Source organism: Trachypithecus francoisi, unplaced genomic scaffold (genome assembly GCF_009764315.1).
Source record: "Trachypithecus francoisi isolate TF-2019V2 unplaced genomic scaffold, Tfra_2.0 Lachesis_group6, whole genome shotgun sequence".
NCBI classification, from domain to species: domain Eukaryota; kingdom Metazoa; phylum Chordata; class Mammalia; order Primates; family Cercopithecidae; genus Trachypithecus; species Trachypithecus francoisi.
Window position 1 is genome coordinate 75,121,574 of NW_022681471.1, and position 20,682 is coordinate 75,142,255.

Consider the following 20,682-nt stretch of genomic DNA (forward strand, 5'->3'; position numbering starts at 1 on the left):
ATTTTCCATGCGGAATGGACTTAAAAAGTGATTTTTAGCTTTATTGTAGTATTATTATTAGACAATGTTTATAACATGTCAACTTTATGGAACTTACTGATGTTTTCTTTGTAACCTAATATATGATCACTTTTTGTGAGTGTTTCATGTGCAACTGAGAAGTGTAGCCTCTAGTACCAGGGCATAAAATTTGATATATATCTGTAGATTGTTATTTAGGTCTTCTACATCTTTACTTATTGTTTATCCACTTGATTTGTTGTTTAATGAAAATGATGTGTTAAAGCTTCTTATTTTTAGTGTGCTTTTTTATACATCTCCTGTATTTTTGCTTTATAAAGGTGGTGGCTGTATTACTTGATGCACAGATATTCATATATCTTTATTTGGAGAATGGCTTTTAGCATTTTAAGTGTTCTGTGTGGCTGGGCGCAGTGGCTCTTGCCTGTAATCCCAGCACTTTGGGAGGCTGAGGCGGGCAGATCAAGAGGCCAGGAGTTCAAGAATAGCCTGGCCTGGCCTAAATGGTGAAACCCCGTTTCTACTAAAAATACAAAAAATAGCAGGGTGTGGTGGGCGCCTGTAGTCCCAGCTACTCGGGAGGCTGAGGCGTGAGAATCACTTGAACCTGGGAGGCGGAGGTTGCAGTGAGCCGAGATTGCACCACTGTGCTCCAGCCTAGGCCACAGAGCAAAACTCCCTCTCAATAAATAAATAAATAAATAAATAAATAAATAAATAAATAAAAGTGTTCTTTGTTTAGTTTAATGCTTTTTGACTTGAAATCTATTTTATCTGATATTGATTCCATTTGCCTGGTAGACTTTTGACCATTCCTAAATTTTCCTCTTTTGCTTCACATTCCTTTAAACTTCCAGTCTTCACAGGGTATCCTCTCCCTTATTTTTTGCTACTTTTTCTCTTACAAATGATACCTTTCAAAGTCTGCCTTTTGAAAACTGCATAGAAAGCTCTTCCCCAAGCTCTAATCTACCAGTTTGTCATTATTTTTGTGCTTTTTGTGGACTTTGTCTTTCTGGTTGTGATTTCAGATTAATCTTAGGCTACTAGCCCCTTCTTTTCTCATTAACACTCCTGTTTCAGCATTGTCCTTGCTCTCTGGAAAGACTTGTAGAGAGAATATGAGTGATAGCTTGCTGGGATTTCTTTTTTTTTTCTACTTACAATTTAATATTTAAGTGTTTTGTTATATAGGTGTTTTCTTTCTTTTTGTTATGTGAAGGGCATGGCTTTATGTACTTTCATGTTGTTCTGATGGCTCTATATTGTTTTGTAGAGGATGTGTTTGGAAATTTCGATTTACATAGTCACCATTGTCTTAACATAATATTTTCCATAGGGTTAAAAATACTTTGTAAATATATTTTTTATTGTTATACTTTAAGTTCTAGGGTACATGTGCACAACATGCAGGTTTATTACATATGTATACATGTGGCATGTGTAAATATTTTAATAGCTATATGATACAAAAATATACGGATAATTTTTCCAATAATTTCTCTCTTTAGCATGTTAGTTTTTTTCCTTTTATGTGATGACATATTTGTGCATAAGTTAATTCCACTACATACTTTGGGTAGATTTGCCAAAATATAATTTTTGCCTCAAGGTTATAAATATTATTAATAATCTTGACATAGTTTGAACACAGGGAGAATCAATTGGCATATGGATATATGTTAAGCTGCTAACTAGGGTAGCCTCCATCCTTTTTTCAGGTAGCACCTTTCTCTTTTACATATATATCATGAGCCTGGCCTGAAATAGCTAGTAGGTACCAGTGTGGCTATTTCTGGTGTTTATAGCCAGCATCTCTGTTGAGTGATAGAACTTTGTGCCAATACTAGTTATTAAGTATTTGGAGATCTTCCACCTCCACAGATTATAACATTTGTTATTCTGTGGTTGGATTTTCTTTACTTAGGACACACACTTGTCTTATATTCAGTGATAACAAAAGGACAAATGGCCTTTCTTTCAGCTGTCCTTTAGTCTGGCATCCCTGGGTTTTATAATTGAAGAAGAGGGGTGATGTTTAAGAACCTAAAATACAACTGGCAAGACCTTAACTTGGAGAAACTAATTAATCCTCACATTAGTCATTACTGCTTTCGTGGCTTATGTCAGAGCGTGATGGGCTTATTTCTGCCCACGCTTTCTGTTAGTCACTTGTTTTTCCTCTCACTTGATCTGTTTTATCAACTGCAATTAATCAAAGCTAGGCTTACTATTCATGCAACTAGATTTTTCTCAGTAATATTATATTATCTACCATTTCCTGAATTAACTGAGACACTCTGACATGATCTGTGTACTTTAGGTGAGCCATTGTAACTTTCTGTAGTTGTTTTGTTTGGTTTGCCTCTGAATGTAAAAATAGCATTGTGTTCTCATTTGAGAGTGGTGGTTAGAATCTTTACCAATATATTTTCTATGGTTATTTTTACTTTCAATCTTTTTATTCATCACATTACATGGTAGATGGCTTAGCAATATTTATACAGTAATTCCACAAACCAGCCTCATCCTAGAATCACCTTTGAGACATTATTATTTTTTTAAAATACAAACTGCCAGGCCTCATCATGGACCCAATGAATTAATCTCTTATATTGGGATCCAGAGATCTGCATTTTAAACATCTGCCCAAGTGACTCTCATGCAATTTGGTACCTGACTGTAGACTTATTTTTGAGATGCAAAGTTAATGCATACCCAACCAAATCATGACCCCAGTGCAGCTCTTAAGTGGTCATCTCTGTGCTAGTTTTTAGAGCTTGTCACCCTTGCTGTATATACATGGCATGCTCCAGGGTGCATTTAAAGCTTTATTTTCTCCATATGTTTAGAAATTCATTCCTTAACCCAATAACCTATTAAAATTCACTTATGTTTTATTTGTATTATTTAGTGGTTGTATTTTACATTTTATCTCCTCCATGCACTTGAAATTGAATATGTTGTTTGGTTGTGAAATAGAGATCTAACTTATTTTTTCCCAAATAGTTAATTGTGTATGTCCCATTTTTTGAACAATTCTGCTTTTTTCCCACCAATTGAAAATGCTGCTTTTATTGTACATTAAGTTCTTACATTTATACGATGGTCTTATCCTGAGATTTCATTTTTTCCACTGGCCTAACTATTCTTATACTACTATGACCATGCCACATCATTAATCATTTTCCTTTTGAGTAGCACGAAGTTTCCACAATTATTGTTTAAAAAAATGTTTCACTCATTTTGCTAGTTCATTATTCCATGTAAACTTTAGAATTATTTTATCACATTCCAGAAAATTAGCTTGTTGGCATTTTGACTACAATTATACTAAATCTATTAATTAATTGGAATCAAGTTGAAACATGCAATATTTAGTCTTTCTATCCAGGATCACAAAATTTTGTTTTTCATTTACAGAAGTCTTTTTGTGTGTAATACTTTTATTTATATTATTTCTGAGACTTAAATAAATCACTCTTTCTCCTCTCTCCTCTGTCTCCCACACACATACACATACAGTGCCACTATTTTTTCTATTACAATTTTGAGGTGTCTATTACTAATATATAGGATGCTTATGATTTTTATATCTTCATTCACTGACCAGGAATTTTAACAAGCTTTCTTGTTAATGTTAAAAACATTATCAATAGGTCTAAGCATGGTGGCTCATGCTTGTAATCCCAGCACTTTGTGAATCCAATGCGAGAGGATCTCCTGAGCCCAGGAGTTCTAGACCAGCCTGGGCAACATAATGAGACCCCATCTCTACAAAAATAAAAAGTACAAAAATTGCTGGGCATGGTGGTGCGAGCCTATAGTCCTAGCTAGTTGAGAAGCAGAGGAATGAGGGGCCCTTGAGCCCAGGAATTTGAGGCTGCAGTGAGCCATGACCACACCATTGCGTGACAGAGTGAGACCCTTTCTAAAAAAAACAAAAACAAAAAAAGTATCGGTAGCTTCTCTTGCATTTTTCAGTTAGACAGTTATATGATAGGTAAATAATGATTATTCTGTCTCCTTTCCAATGGATTTAACTTTTCTGTTTTTGTTTCTTTTTAAAATTACATTGAGAACCCAGTTCCTCACCACCTTTGCTGTTCATTACACTCAGTGAAGAGTTTTTTTAAAAGTATCAGGACTCACCTGAATCAGAGATTCTGCTTTACCTGATGTAGGGGGAACCTGGGTATTGTCATTTTTAAAAGCCTCTCAGATGTTTCTAGAAGCTGTGTTTGAGAACCATTGTTCTAGACACTCTGACCAAATGATAAGTAGTACTAGTGATAGCAGACATCCTTTTCTGGTTTCTGATCATAAGCTTCTAGTATTGCACCATTAATGGTGATATGAGCTGATCATTTGAGATTGACTCAATGGTGTGTTGGAGGCAGCTGGTACCTGCTCAAAAAGTGTAACTGTACACATATTTTCCCAACTTCACATTCATTGACATTATATTGATCACTTCAAATCAGCCATGGTTGATTCACATGGAAATTGACAAATGCTAAAATCAGCACTCTCCACCTTCTGTGTCGACCTGTTCATTATTTACCAGCACATCACAGTAGATCTTTATTAGCTTATAGAAGTATTCTTAAAAAAAAAGTATTCTTTTATTATTAGGCTAAGAATAATTTTTGTCCTTCGTTATCATTTGTATTTCATTGCAGCCACCTTTTAATCACATTGTCATCTTCTATCAGCCGAGTTCTAAAACCTTGTGTTTCTCACTGTAAATGCTTTTTTCCAGAGGGATTCCTATATTCTGATTCTTCAGAGAGTTTTCCTTCTATTAAACTACACTGACTTTTCCTAAACCTAATAACTCTTTTTATGGAGGAAACTTTTTTTCTTCTTCATCCTCCCTCCTGCTACCCTTCCTGTCCTCTGATACTCACCAATCTGCTCTCTATCTTCATGAGATCCACAGACCTAAGAATCTGTTTAGTTTGTTCTTTTGATTGGTTTATAGACAAGCAAGAGTCAAATTTGAGTTTGTAAGATATCAGCGTGAGTTCTTGCCTAAAAATTTCAGATACAAATGAGTAAAAAAATTTAAAAATCTTCCAATAATCACTGCTGTGTGAGCCACGGATTCAGAAGGTAGGGTGTTTCGGTGGAAAAGAGTGGTTCACAGTGACCAACCTAGAGGAACAGATGGACTGCATGTTCTTCAGGTAATCCTGTATGAATACTGTCTTGTCACAAAGATGTATGTAAGAATAACAGACTATGGCCGGGCACAGTGACTCACGCCTGTAATCCCAGCACTTTGGGAGGCCGAGGCTGGTGGATCACTTGAGGTCAGGAGTTCAAGACCATCCTGGCCAATATGGTGAAACCCCACCTCTACTAAAAATACAAAAATTAGCTGGGTGTGGTGGCACACACCTGTAATCCCAACTACTCAGGAGGCAGAGGCACGAGAATCGCTTGAACCTGGGAGGCAGAGGTTGCAGTGAGCGGAGATTGCACCACTGCACTCCAGCCTGGGCAACAGAGTGAGAGACTGTCTCAAAAAAAAAAACAAAAAAAAAAACAAAAAAAACTACAGACTATAAAGCTGGAATTACTATTCTCTGAGAAGTAATTATAATGTACAAATCATCGTCTAGTCAGATGAATGTAGACCAACATGCTATACAATCAAGCTGAAATTGGAGTTGACAGTGTCTTATGAATATTAGGGATCCTAACAGACACATGGCTAAATTGATGTTTACTTTCACTGAGAATGGAACAGGCCTTGGGCAGGGTCATGTTTTTTCTATACCCAGATTTTTGAGGGGTTTTATCCTGAAGGGATAATGAATTTTATCAAATGCTTTTTCAGTATCAATTGAAATTCTTGTATGGTTTTTGTCCTTCATTTTATTGATATGATGTACTGTATTGATTTATTTGTGTATGTTGAACCATCCTTGCATCCCTGAGATAAATCCCACTTGGTCATGATAAAGGATTTTTAAAATTTGTTGAATTTGGCTTGCTAGTATTTTGTTGAGTATATATATATATATATCAATGGTCATGGCCAATAGTTTTTTTTTGTTGTTGTTTGTTTGTTTGATGTATCTTTGTCTGGTTTTGGTATCAGGGTAATATTGGCCTTGTAGAGTGAGTTTGGAAGTACTCCCTCCCACTCTATTTTTTCAGAATAGTTTGAGTAGGTTTAGTATTAGTTCTTCTTTAAATGTTTGGTAGAATTCAACAGTAAAGCCATTGGGTCCCAGACTTTTCTTTGCTGTTAGACTTTTTATTATGCCTTCAATCTTGTTCCTTGTTATTGGTCGGTTCAGGTTTTGGATTTATTCCTGGTTCGATCTTGGTAGCTTGTATGTGTCTAGGAATTTATGAATTTCTTCTAGTTTTCCCATTTATTGGCATATAGTTCCTCATAGTAGCCACTAATTACCCTTTGAATTTCTGCAGTATCAGTTGTAATGTCTCCTTTCTCATCTCTGATTTTATTTATTGGGATATTCTCTCTTTTTATCTTAATCTGGCTAAAGGTTTGTCAATTTTATATATCTTTTCAGAAAACCTACTTTTTGTTTTATTGATCTTTTTGTTTTATTATCATGTCAAATTCATTTTATTTCGGCTCTGATCTTAATTATTTATTATCTTCTACTAATTTGGAGTTTGGCTTGCTCTTGCTTTTCTTGTTCTTTAAGATGAATCATTAGGTTATTTGAAGCTTTTCTTTTTGATGTAGGCATTATAGCTATAACCTTCCGTCTTAGTACTGCTTTTACTGTATCCCATAGGTTTTAGTATATTACATTTCCATTATCATTTGCTTCAAGAAAATTTTCAGTTTTCTTCTTAATTTTGCCATTGGCCCACTAATCATTCAGGAGGATATTAATTTTCATGTGTTTATATAGTTTCCAAAGTTGCTCTTGTTATTGATTTCTAGCTTTTTTTTTCCATTGTGGTCAGAGAAGATGCTTGATATTATTTCGGGGTTTTTGAATGTTTTAAGACTTGCTTTACGGGTGGGTGCAGTTGCTCACGCCTGTAATCCTAGCACTTTGGGAGGCTGAAGTAGGCAGATCGCTTGAGTCCAGGAGTTCGAGACCAGCCTGGGTAGCATAGTGAAACCCTGTCTCTACTAAATGAACAAAAAATTATCCAGGTGTGGTGGCACACACTTGTAGTCCCAGCTACTAGCCGGGGCTGAGATGGGAGGACTGCTTGAACCTGTGAGGTCGAGACTGCAGTGAGCCACTGCATTCCAGCCTGAGTGGTGGAGTGAGACCTTGTCTCAAAAAAAAAAAGACTTGTTTTGTGACCTAACGTATGGTTTGTCCTTGAGAATGTTCCATGTGCTGAGGTGAAGAATGTGTATTCTGTAGCCATTGGATGAAATGTTCTGTAAATATCTACTAGATCCATTTGGTCCATAGTGCAGATTAAGTCCAATGCTTGTTTGTTGATTTTCTGTCTGGGAGATCTGTTTAATGCTGAAAGTGGGGGTGTTGAAGTGTTTAGCTATTATTCTATTGAAATCTACCTCTCCTTGTAGCTCTAATAATATTTATATGTTTGGGTGCTCCAGCATTGGATGTATTACATTTAAAATTGTTATTTCCTCTGGCTAAATTGACCCCTTTATCATTATGGGGTCATAATGATCTTCTGAAGATTTAAAGTATTGAAGGAAAAAAAAAAAACTTTTATTGTAGAATAGTATATCCAGTGGAAATGTCCTTCAAACATGAAAGAGAAATAAATAAAGAAATAAATATGGAAGGTCATATTTCCCAACAAACAAAAGCTGAGGGATTTCATCAATACGAGATCTGTCCTATAAGACAGATGATCTTCTTTGTCTCTTACAGTTTTTGTCTTGAAATCTATTTTTTCTAATATAGGTGTAGCTACTCTGTTCTTTTTTGGTTTCCATTGGCATGGAATATCTTTTTTCCACCCTTTTATTTTCAGTCTATGTGTGTCTTTACAGGATAAATGTGTTTTTTGTAGGCAAGAGTCTAATTATTTTATCCATTGAGCTACTGTATGTCTTTTGATTGGAGAGTTTTGTCCATTTATATTCAATGTTATTATTGATAAGTAATGATTTACCCCCTCCCATTTTATTATTTGTTTTCTGATTGTTTTGTGGTCTTGTCTTCCTTCTTTTCTTCCTGTCTTTTTAGTGAAGTAGATTTTCTCTAGTGGTATGATTTTAATTTCTTTCTTTTTTTTTTTTTTTTTTTTTTTGAGACGGAGTCTCGCTCTGTCGCCCGGGCTGGAGTGCAATGGCCGGATCTCAGCTCATTGCAAGCTCCGCCTCCTGGGTTCACGCCATTCTCCTGCCTCAGCCTCCCGAGTAGTTGGGGCTACAGGTGCACGCCACCTCGCGCGGCTAGTTTTTTGTATTTTTTTTTAGTAGAGACGGGTTTTCACCATGTTAGCCAGGATAGTCTCGATCTCCTGACCTCGTGATCCGCCCGTCTCGGCCTCCCAAAGTGCTGGGATTACAGGCTTGAGCCTCTGCGCCCGGCCGATTTTAATTTCTTACTTTTTATTTTTTGTGTATCCATTGTATCTTTTTTGATTTGAGGTTATTAAGAGGTTTGCAAATTCTCTCTTATAACCCATTATTGTAAACTGATGCCAACTTATGACTGATAGCATAAATAAACAAGGAAAAAGAAAACTAATAAAAACTTTACACCATAATTTTTTCTGCCCACTTTTCAGTTTTTTGTTGTTTCCATTTATGTCTTATTGTACTCTCTATGTCTTTAAAAGTTGTTGGAATTATTATTTTTTATTGGTTAATTGTTTAGTCTTTCTACTGAAGAGAAGTTGACACATTACAGTTATGGTGTTATAATATTCTGTGTTTTTCTGTGTACTTACTATTACCAGTGAGTTTTATATCTTCAGGTGATTTATTAGTGCTATTACTGTTCTTCTCTTTCTGAATGAAGTACTCTCTTTAGCATATCTTGTAAGATAGATCTGCTATTGATGAAATCTCTCAGCTTTTGTTCGTCTTGGAAAGTCTTTATTTTTCCTTCATGTTTGAAGGACATTTTCACCAGATATACTATTCTAGGGTAAGAGTTTTTTTCTCCTTCAGCACTTTATGTCATGCTGCTCTCTCTTGGCCTGTAAGGTTTCCACTGAAAAGTCTGCTATCAGACATATTTGAGCTCCTTTTTATGTTACTTGTCTCTTTTCCCCTTGTTGCTTTTAGGATCCTTTTTTTTTATCCTTGATCTTTAGGAATATGATTATTAAATGCCTTTCGATATTCTTGTTTGGGTTAAATGTCTCTGGTGTTCTATAACCTTCTTGTACTTCAAAGTTGATGTCGTTGATACTGTCCCATTGAATAAGCTTGCTACCCTTGTCTCTTTCTCTACCTCCTCTTTAAGGCCAATAACTCTTATATTTGCCCTTTGAGACTATTTTCTAGATCCTGTAGGCATGCTTCATTGTTTTTCATTCTTTTCTCTTTTGTCTCCTCTAAATGTGTATTTTCAAATAGCCTATCTTCAAGCTCATCAATTCTTCTGCTTGATCAATTCTGTTATTATAAGGTTCTGATGCATTCTTCTGCATGTCACTTGCATTTTTCAACTCCAGAGTTTCTGCTTGATTTTTAAAATTATTTCAATGTCTTTGTTAAATTTATGTGATAGAATTCTGAATTCCTTTTCTATATTATATTGAATTTCTTTGAGTTTTCTCAAAATAGCTATTTTGATTTCTCTGTCTTATATGTCACATACCTCTGTTTCTCCAAGAGTAGTCTCTGATGCCTTATTTAGTTCATTTTGGAAGGTCATATTTTCTTGAATGGTCCTGATGCTTGTGAATGTTCATCTGTTTCTGGGCATCGAAGAGTTAAGTAGTTAGTGTAGTCTTCTTAGTCTGAGCTTGTTTGTACTTATCCTTCTTGGGAAGGCTTTCCAGATATTTGAAAGGACTTGAGTGTTTTGATCCAAGCCATATCTGCATTAGAGAGCATCCCGTACCCAATAATTCTGTGGTTCTTGCAGATCTGTAGCAGTACCACCTTGACGGTCTTGAATAAGATCTGGAAGACTTCTCTGGATTACTAGGCAGAGACTCTTCTTTTCTTTCCTTACTTTCTCCTTTTACTTTTTAAGTCCACTTTTACTTTTCCCTCTACTTTTCTGAAGCAGAAGGAGTCTCTCCCCAGAGCTACCACAGCTGGGAATGTGTTGAGTCATACCTGAAGCCCACAAAGTTTCATCTAAGGCCCAATGAGTACTATCTGGGTTTTGCTTCTGGTTATTTAGGGTCCAAGGGTTCTTTAGTCAGCATGTGATGGGTCCTGCCAACACTGGATTCTTCCATTCAAGGCAGTGGGTTCCCTTCTGGCCCCAGGTGTGTGTAGAAATGTCTGGGAGCTAGGGTCTGGAAAAGGGGCCTTAGGACTCTGATGAGTGCCCTAGGCTACTGTGGCTGAGCTGGTATACAAGATGCAAGACAAAGTCCTCTTTACTCTTGCCCCCTCTTTTCCCCAAGCAGAAGGAAGGGGTCTCTTTTGGAGCCTTGAGGTGTGCTGTATGGGGTGGTGCAAGGACTCCCATAGCCACCATTGCTGGTGTCTCAGTAGGTTGCATGCCTCGCAAGTTCACTGGCTCTGAGCCCAGTTCAACACTAGGACTAATATAAGAGTTGCAGTCCTTGTGGCTTAGAGTGCCCTTCAAGTTTATTTAGGGACCCAGAGCACTTTAACCTGCCGTGTCAAGGCTTAGAACTGGGATGTGTGATTCCTCTCTAGCTAGGGCTGGTTTAAATGTTTCCTGTGTGGGTTGTCCTTCGCTGAGTTCAGCCTGATTTTGCTTTCTTCTGTGTGACAGGGTAGCATGGGATTCAATGCCGTGTCTCACAACTGCTGCACTCTCTCTTTCTCAAGTACACATATTCCAGTATCTCTTTTTAGGAGAAATTTTTGCTCATATTTTCTTACCCATTTTTTGCTTGGGTTATTTGTTTTCTTGTTATTTAGTTGTTTGAGTTACTTCTATATTTTGGATATCAGCCCCTTATCAGATTTATGGTTTGCCATTGTTTTTACCCAATCCGTGGGTTGTCCCTTCACTGTGTTGTTTCCATTTCTTTGCAGAAGCTTTTTAGTTTGGTGCAATTCCATTTGTCTATGTTAGCATTTGTTGCTTGTGCCTTTAGAGTCTGATCCAAGAAATCATTGCCTGGATAAATGTCATGGAGCTTTTCACCTATGTTTTCTTGTATTAGTTTTATGGTTTCTGGTCTGACATTTAAATCTTTATTCATTTTGTGTTGATTTTTGTACACTGTAAGATAGGGTCCAATTTCCTTCTGTATGAGGATATCCAGTTTTTCCAACACCATTTACTGAATAGAGTATCCTTTCCCCATTGAGTGTTCTTGGCACCTTTGTCAAAAAATCAATTAACTCTAAGTACTTAGGTTTATGTCTGGATTTTCTATTCTGTGCCATTGGTTGATTGGTCTGATTTTATGCTAGTACTATGCTGTTGTGATTATAATAACTTCATATATAACTTCATAATATATTTTGAAGTCAGAGAGTGTGATACCTTCATGTTTGTTCCTTTTGCTAAAGATTGCTTTGACTATCAGGATCTTTTGTCATTTCATATGAATTTTATGATTATCTTCTATTTCTGTGAACAATGACCTTGGAATTTTGATAGGAATTGCATTGAACCCGGAGAACGCTTTGGGAAGTATGGACATTTTAACAAGATTAGTTCTTCTAATCCATGAACATGGACTATTTTTTCATTTATTTGTGTCTTCAGTTTGTTTTATCAGTGTTTTATGGTTTTTAGTGTAGCAGTTATTCACTTCCTTTACTAAATTTATTCCTAAGCTTTTCTTTATTTAATACTATTGTAAATGGGATTGTTTTTGAATTTTTTTTCAAATAGTTCATTGTTAGTATATAGAAATGCAACTGATAGAGGCTAAACATTGCTCTGATGTTCTTGTTTTTGCCTCTTCTGTTATTTTTGGTTTTGCCTAAAGACTTAAATATCATCTGAGAAGCACAATTCTTTTAGTCATATTTCTGTAGTTACATATGAGCCCAGTTGATACGGTGGTAAGGTGTCATGGGTGGGGAAGTCTTCTATAAGATTATGTCTCTGTCTTTTAGTGAGCTGTGCCCCTGGCCTGTGACTTACTTAAGTTCTTCTCAGGATTTTTTTTCCCCTCTTGGGAGAGACTGGAAGGCAAATTGGGTCTGGAATTTGGTATTTCCCTTCACCTCGCTCACTTAGGTTCTGATAAAACTGCAGGAGGTTATGATCTGGTAAAAATAGTTTCTCTTGAGGGAAGACCTTTTTAAGAAGAAGAGAAGGGTCTGTGAATATTTTTAAATGACTACTTATCTTTCCCCACTGCTGGAAGCATGGGGGGATTTTTCACCATCAAAACTTGATAGGACTCCTATAGGTAAAATTCACAAAAGTGTGGGAGCCCCTTTTGGACTGGGTGCCATTGGAGTTTTTACCTCTCAAATCCAAACATATTAAGCCTTTAGCAATTTGTAAATTACAGGTTAGGTTATCCTATCCCAGTGCTGGTTCCCAAGGAGTTTTCTACTCCTGGGCTTCTGTTACAATAAGATTGGTTCTCTCTATCTCCTCACTTCTGGGGGCAGCCATTTACCCTATGACCCCAGTTATCTGATGAATCTAAAAAGAGTTGATTTTGTTTGTTCAGTTTTTTCTTGTTGTGTGAATTGGATAGATTACTTTCTTATTCCTTATATGGTAGACCAGAATGCAGTCATGTTTTTGAAACATCAAAGATTTGCTTCTTCTAAAGTTTTGATCTCTTAAAAACTACTTAGGGTAATATACTTTGTTTTTCTTTTAAAAGAGGGAAAATGTAAGATGTTTTTGATGATTAACTTTTGGTTTTTGTTTACTTTTCTCAAATAGATCCTAAATGCCCAGGAGATGTTGATTTTCATAATAGTGACTGGGACATTAAGACAATCACCAGTTCCTTGAAATTCTACCTCAGGTATGCCTGATTTGAATTGGTAGTTTGCTTTTCATAGTTGGTGAAATTTCTCTGGGTGTTGAGTGGAGTTAATGTGGTCTCAGTTGCAGGAGGTTGGATAGAATTGCTTAAGAAAAAACATGTGAAGATGATTTCTGGCCAAGAATGTGCAAAGACTATTTTTTAAATCTGAGAGTTTAAGCAGGAGAAGCATAAAAATAATAGAATTGTTGTTGAAAAAAGGCTAAAAAGATTATGTTCAAAAATCATGCACTTGAAATAACTGAGTATGTTTTGCTCTTCACAGATAGAGTGATGTCATGATGGATTCACTAGTAGAATCAGGAGCTGGGACTATTCAGCGTGGCTAACATGTTTTAGAGGATAATACCCATTTTGAAACATCAAATTGCATTGGGGCAAAAATGGTCTATATGTGTGATGTGCTACATATCATGTATTAATCCAGATAATGGAAATAAAAACCAAGAAATACAACTGTAATAATGTTGGAGCTAAATGAACTGTCAGCAGTATGGAAAAAAGTTAGCTCACCAACAAAATTTGGGAATGTGCAATATTGATGAATATATTATTCAGTTTATTGGCATAAATTTATATTATGCAAAAGGTGTTTGAGACATATATATTTTTAAACACATTGATTTCTTACCACTCTTTATGTCTCATAGTATGTATCATGCTTTATGTGCGAAAGCCTCTTCTTTTCAATGATTGTGTTCTCGAGCCATTAAGATTGATACATAAGCTCTGGGAAATCTCATTAATCCAAAATACATTGGGTTTCAGATATTACTGTTAAATGTTTTGCTACTGTAGCATCATCTAGAGCTTTCCATAAATTTGAATGTTCTTTCAATGTTCATCTGCTGATGAAGAAAATAACTGTTATTGGAGGGTTTATTCTGTACTAGGCTGTGGCTGGTTGTTTACACTGATAGTGTCATTGTTTTCTTCTCCCATTAACCGAGTGTACTAGGTGGTACTTGACTCATTTTGCAGATGGGGAAACCAAGGTGCACCACTTTCTCCATTAAGTATTAGCCATGATCCCAGCTTGTATTTTTTAAATCTAAGTGTCTCTGACTTATAAGGCCCCTGGCACTGGGGCATCTTCTTCTCCTGCGCCCTATCCCAGGAGCTTTGGCCTTCTTTGAATGGCTTGGTAATTTAATAAAGACAGAGATCAATCTGTTATGAATACTTTAAGAAGACTTGTTGTGATGAGAATAGTGGGAATAAGTGATTCTGTATCTGTAGCTTCCTTCAAAGGAGTCTCAACATTTTCTTAGATTTGTAAGGCCTTCCCCACATTGCATTATTCCCAGCTCATCCTATAATAGGCAGTGTGGCCCTTTTCAAAGATGAGTGGGTCCAACCTGAAAGTGTGAGTGGGCAGCACCCCAGTAAGTGATATTTGTTCTTGAGACTCATCCATGGTTCTGTAATATACACCAGCCAGTAAATACCCTTTAGAGTTCTCAAAGATAGCTGTGTTCCAGGGCAGGTCTCCACCCTCTGTTCTAGGTAACTAAATCACCCCTTATCTCTAACCTTTCAAGAGAAGTCCTCTAGAAATCATCCCTTCTCTCTCCTCTATTTTTATCCTCTCTCATTCAACTGGCTCTTTTTCCCAGCATGTAATTATGCTCCAGCCACATACATCTTTAAATCACTAAATGATTCAGTAAAAATATTCTGACTGCTTGCTCTGTGCCAAGTGTGATGTTAGGCACTAGGCAGTTTTGTATAGATATGGTCTCTGACCTTAAAGAACTTATTCTAGTAAAGGGGACAGTCAGAAGACAAATAATCATACAAATATAATAAACTCTAATAAGTACTCTGAAGGAAAGGTATAACATGCTATGAAGGCATTTAATAGGAAGATGTCACCCATTTTGGTTTAAACTGAGGTTTGAACTGTGAGTTGGAATCAACTCAGTGGGAGTTGGGCTCCAGACAGAATATGTGAAGACTTGAGGCAGGAGGGAGGAAGGCCCCTTCAAGAAACTACATGAATCAGTATAGGGGGAGTATTGAGTGTAGAGAGGGAGGGAGAGGTATGTAAGGGCCGTATCATTCAGGGCTTTAAAGGATCTTTTAAAAATTGGAGTCTAAATTTATCTTAAAAGTAATGGGAATATATTGAAAGATTTTAAACAAGAGGTGCATACTGAGATTTGTATTTTGAAAAAAAAAAGTATGGCGATTAGATTACAGTGATATAAAATGGGCAGAGGTGTGTAAATCAGCAGGCTATGGCTGTCTTCCAGGCAAGAGATGATGCTCATGCTTGGACTAGGGAGTAGCAGTAGATATTCCTAGAAATAAGCATATTCAAGAGATCTGAGAAGTAAAATTGATGAGTTGGATATGAGGATTAGGGATAGGGAGACAAAAAGGTGACTTCCATGTTTCTGGCCCATGCAACCAAATGATGGTCATGCATTTACTGATTTGAGAAACACAAGAAGACTAAGTTTGAGGGAGGCAATAAGTTGGATTTGGATATATCAACTTTGGGTACCTTTGAAGAAATCAGGGCACAATATTAAGCAGGCAATTGAATACATAGGTCTGAAACTCAGTGATGAGCTCATGGCTTGAACTAAAATTTGGTGTTCATTAACCATACAGATGATAGTTAGAGCCTGGAACTTTAAACAAGATTGCCTAATGGGATACTTTACCCCTTCTGAGTGAGGACTAAGCTCTGATTTTTTTTTTATCTTGCCCAATTCCTTTCTAAGGGGTTGGGGAGTCGTGCCCTCCAAGCCATAAATTCTCATCGGATGGATTTTATTTAACCCTGTATATCATGACTTACTTTCCATCTGACTCTGGCATAACATAGGAAAAAAATGAAAATGTTTTACCCCAAAATATATTTTCTTGCCATACCTTGAAATTGCCCTGCAAAGTCTCTTGTGGGAAAAATCCACATTCTATAGAGAATCCCCTTCCCCCATTGTTTTCCTTCATTTCTTTCCAGATCCAGGAGATAATCAACTAAGAGCCAGGTGCCCTTTTAGGTCTAATAAGAAACATTTTACAACCTGCTCTCTCTAAAGTCTGGTATCTGAGAGATTCCTCTGCACAATAAAACTTGGTCTCCACAGTCCTTTGTCTTAACCTGAACATTCCTTTCCACTGATCCCAGGTCGTCAGATAAACTCAACCAATTGTCAACCAGAAAATGTTTAAATTTCCCTATAGCCTGGAAGCCCCCCACTTTGAGTTGTCCTGCCTTTCTGAACCAAACCGGTTTATTTCTTAAATGTATTTGATTGATGCCTCATGCCTCCCTAAAAACATAGGAAACCAAGCTGTACCCTGACCACCTTGGGCACAAGTTCTCAGGACCTCCTGAGGGCTGTGTCACAGGCCATAGTCACTCATATTTGGCTCAGAATAAATCTCTTAAAATATTGTACACAGTTTCACTCTTTTTGTCGACATCAGCCAAGCTTCTGTGTCAAGTAATATACACTCCCGGTCTGTACTTCTTAACTCCCCAGTTCCTTCTTAACTCATTGTACTCTAACTCTTACCCCCTCTGCTCCAGTGAAGCTGCTTTTGCCAGGGTCACCAGGGATACCCTCAATGCTGCACACAAAGCACAGTTGTCAGTCTTTACCTTACTTGACCTTTTTGTAACATTTGAAGTTGTTAACAAGCCTTCTTTGATACTTTCTTCTGTTTTGGATTCTGCTGAATCACTTGCTTTTTGTTTTTCTCTAACCTCTGGTCATTTTTGTCAATCTCCTTTATGGGCTTTCTACTTGGTATTTTCCAGGGCTCTCTACTTATTTTACTATAGTAGAATGACTGAAAACTGAAATATCCACAGGGACCAGGAAATAAAACTGAGTGAAGTAGACTATTTTCACATTAAACACTTTGCACATTGAACCTTTATTTGCATGACAAGCCCTTTGTTTACATACAAACAGCAGTGTTGTTTACTTCTACAAAGAACCAATAGAGCCAGATCTTTGCATTTTTATTTATTTATTTATTTTTTTATTATACTTTAAGTTCTAGGGTACATGTGCATAACGTGCAGGTTTGTTACATATGTATACTTATGCCATGTTGGTGTGCTTCACCCATCAACTCGTCAGCACCCATCAATTCATCATTTATATCATGTATAACTCCCCAATGCAATTTTTAAACAGAGACAGGGGATATGGATTTGTATATGAAATATCTCATTTTAAAATATTTTGATAATTGATTCAATTCCATTTCACTTTTATACACTGTGCTGGACAAAGAAGAAATATCAGAAGGCCTCATGTAGCTGTTTGACTGCCAGTTTGCCAGCTCCCCTGGAGAAGTGGCATCTGTTCTTGTGGTTTCATCGTCTGTTCTCTAGGTTCCTGATTTTCACATCTGCTTCTCTAATCTAGCAGAGCCCTGCATCCAACTTCTTAGTAGACATCTCCTTCCTGAGGTTTCCCTGACTTAGCATCTCTACTTCCCTCTTAATCAACTCTTTTTCTCTTCATTCACCCAAACCAAATTGCTCCCTCGCCATCATACCCAATCAAAGGAGTTCTTTCTTCAATATTTTTCAAAACACTCTCCTCACCTATTCTTTCTATGCTTTGTCACCCAGGCTGGAATGCAGTGTTGTGATCATGACTCATTGCAGGCTTGCCCTCCCACCACACCATTCTCTCTCTCAGGTTCAAGCAGTCCTCCCATCTCAGCCCCTTTAGTAGTCTGGACTACGGGCACGCACCACTATGCCCAGCTACTGTTTTTATGTTATTTTAAAGAGGTAGGGGGTCTCATTAAGTTGTCCAGACTGGTCTCGAACTCTTGGGCTTAAGTGATCCTCCTGCCTTGGCCTCCCAAAGTGCTGGGATTACAGATGTCAGCCACCACGACTAGCCCCTCTGTTTGTCTTTTATTATCTTTTGCTTGAATTACTACAGTAACAACAGTGGCAGGCAGTATAGTATAGTAATTAAGAGCATGGACTCAGGAGACAGACTTCCTGCTTCTACCACTTATTAGCTGTGTAATTTTGGATGAGTTTTTAACTTCTCTAGGCCTCAGTTTCCTCATCTATAAACTGGAAATGGTACCTACCTCACAGAGTTGATATGAGGTTTAAGTGGGTTAATACATGTAAATCACTTAGAGCAGTACAGAGTTTGCTTTTCTTATAATTATTAGTTGATTATTTACTTCCTCAGAGCCACCTACCATGTATCTTTATTTTATCATCATACTTGTCCCACTGCATTGCAAGTTTTATGTATGGTGCTCTTTTCTACTAAACTATTATCTCCTTGGAAGTTTGGACTGTTTCTTTTCATCTCCAGATCCCCAATACCTGGCACAATGCCAGGTACAAGTAGATGCTCAGTCAGTGTTTTTTGATTAAATGAGTAAACCCATTTGAGCCTGAGTTTCCTCCTCCCATAAATGGGAATTTGGATAACTGCTCCGCCTCACAGGATTATTGGAAGAATCAATTGGGAGGACAATTGCAAAAGCACTTTGGAAATTCTAAGGATCTATCAAATTGTAAGGGATTCATGGTAGCATTCAGAACGGGTCCCCTCTGGAATTTTGTGGGACTGATTTGTGCCTCTTTTCACTTTTGCGAGCTAGTTGGAGACCTTGCTAGAGGGCTCAGCCCATGCTTTTGCAGGTCTTTTGTTGAATTACTAGCAACTTGGACTCCCCTGAGGAAGCTTCAGGTGAAGAGAAAAATGTATATAATCCCACTAAGCTGTAGGGCTCAGGAACTTCAGCCTTGCTGTCCCCAGAACTAAGAATCCAATATCCAGCTGCTTTATTCCCAAAGCAACTGACAATTTTCATTCATTTCAGGAATCTTTCTGAACCTGTCATGACCTATAGGCTTCACAAAGAGCTGGTCTCTGCTGCCAGTAAGTGTTTATGTTACTAATTAACTGTGTTGTCCTAGTTTCTTAATGTTTACTGTAATAAACCTTGAAAATTGTTTGAGGGGAAGTGATTGAAGGCACAGAAACGTAAAACACATACACAAATTTTACTCAACTGCCAAATGAAAGTATTCTTGCTTGCTGTCTAACTCAAGAGTTCTATTATTTTTCATAATTAGTGTTACTTAAGTAGGCTTGAGAAAATTGGTTAACTTGAGGGTTGTGATGAATATAAAGACTTTATTTATATATGTATTCATTGCCTCTTCCATCAGGACAAGAACATTGGCTCACATTACCAGGGGACAGCAAAATGGTTACACGACAGTTGCCGTTTCAACTTCCTTCAGCATTTTGCCTGTTCAAATGCTCTTCTATTGTGTTGTGAACCATTGTTCTTAATCTGTTAGTGCTAGCATCAGATTTTCTAGATGAGAAAACTGAGGGAGAGGACGTTAGTACATAGGAAATAAGGCATATAGAATTACCCCCAAAAGTTGGCGATTAAAGAAGCATTGAAAGTTTTGGCTGTGGCCACTGTGTGAGTGCCCCTCTCCACCTCAACATGGAGGTTCTGCATCATATTCTGTATCGTATCCTGTGTGGTGTAGGGGATAAAGATTCAGGGGACTTAACATCATAATGGGTCTTTGTTGAAACAGGGAGCTTTGTTCTTTACTTCTGAGCTCTCAGTGATTTTAATAGGAATCCAGAGGCAGCAGCACACTTCTCAGTACCACAAGGAAGGTGGATGGGAATAGGCTTCCAGCTGGAAGCTTATCTGTGAGACTTCAGGAACAACCTGCTGTGCCCGGAGTTCTGACTCCCTCTGAGACAGTCTTCTCTTCTCATCCTTCTTTTCTTTTCTATCTTCTGTTTTCTACATCTTTTTAGACCTGTTTCTTAGTGTGTGTGTTTTTTTTTTCTCTCTCTCTCTGCCTTTTTTCTTTCTCTCTCTCTTTGTGTCTTTGTCTTTGTTTCTGGGTCTTTAATTTTTATTGTATTTCAGTGCCTATTTATCTCTGTGTCTTTTCATCTCATTGATTGTCTCTCTGTCTCTCTGTGTCTCTGGTTGTCTTTCTCCAAATCTGTGTGTGTGTGTGTGTGTGTGTGTGTGTGTGCGCACGCGCATATATATGTGAGAATTTGCTCAATCCAGTTGCCCAGAAAGCCAAACCATTTATCTCTTACTCTTATCTCTCAGAGTCTGATAACCTGGATTACCGCCTAGGAGCTATTCACTCCCTGGTATACAAGCTACCAGAAAAGAACCGAGAGATGCTGGAACTTCTGATAAGACATTTGGTCAAGTAAGTAACTACTGGATTTTCAGAAAAAGTTTCTATTAGACAACTGTCCCATGTGGTTGAACTACACAGAAGCTGCCTCTCAGCTCTTTCAGCCCCAGCCCGTAAGTGCTTCCTTGGAAGGCTGAATGCTCTGTGAGGAAGGCTGTTTTGCCTTGACCCATGTACATATCCTCTTAGAGTCTTCATGGATGTGGGTTGTCTCAGTTGAAAGGTAACAGCAAGGTAGAGTGGGCTTTGCCGTCAGATGAGCCTGGGGTTGAATTGAAGCTCTCCAACTTATTTGCTGTATAATCTTAGGCAAACCTCTCTGAGTCTGTTTGGTCATCTGCACAATCCCTATAATGAAGGCCAGTTGTGTGGATTAGGATGAACAC

General features: G+C 37.5%; 1 protein-coding gene across 3 annotated transcripts in view; it reads left to right on the forward strand.

The window, feature by feature from the left end:
- The window catches only part of OPHN1 (oligophrenin 1), a 400,049-nt gene that overhangs the window by 314,622 nt on the left and 64,745 nt on the right, over positions 1–20,682 (forward strand). For all 3 annotated transcript variants that reach the window (XM_033200949.1, XM_033200948.1, XM_033200947.1), the window contains exons 16-18: positions 12,981–13,065; positions 18,922–18,980; positions 20,203–20,308. In XM_033200949.1, the coding sequence (XP_033056840.1) occupies positions 12,981–13,065; positions 18,922–18,980; positions 20,203–20,308 (250 nt within the window). The remainder of the gene's footprint in view (positions 1–12,980; positions 13,066–18,921; positions 18,981–20,202; positions 20,309–20,682) is intronic.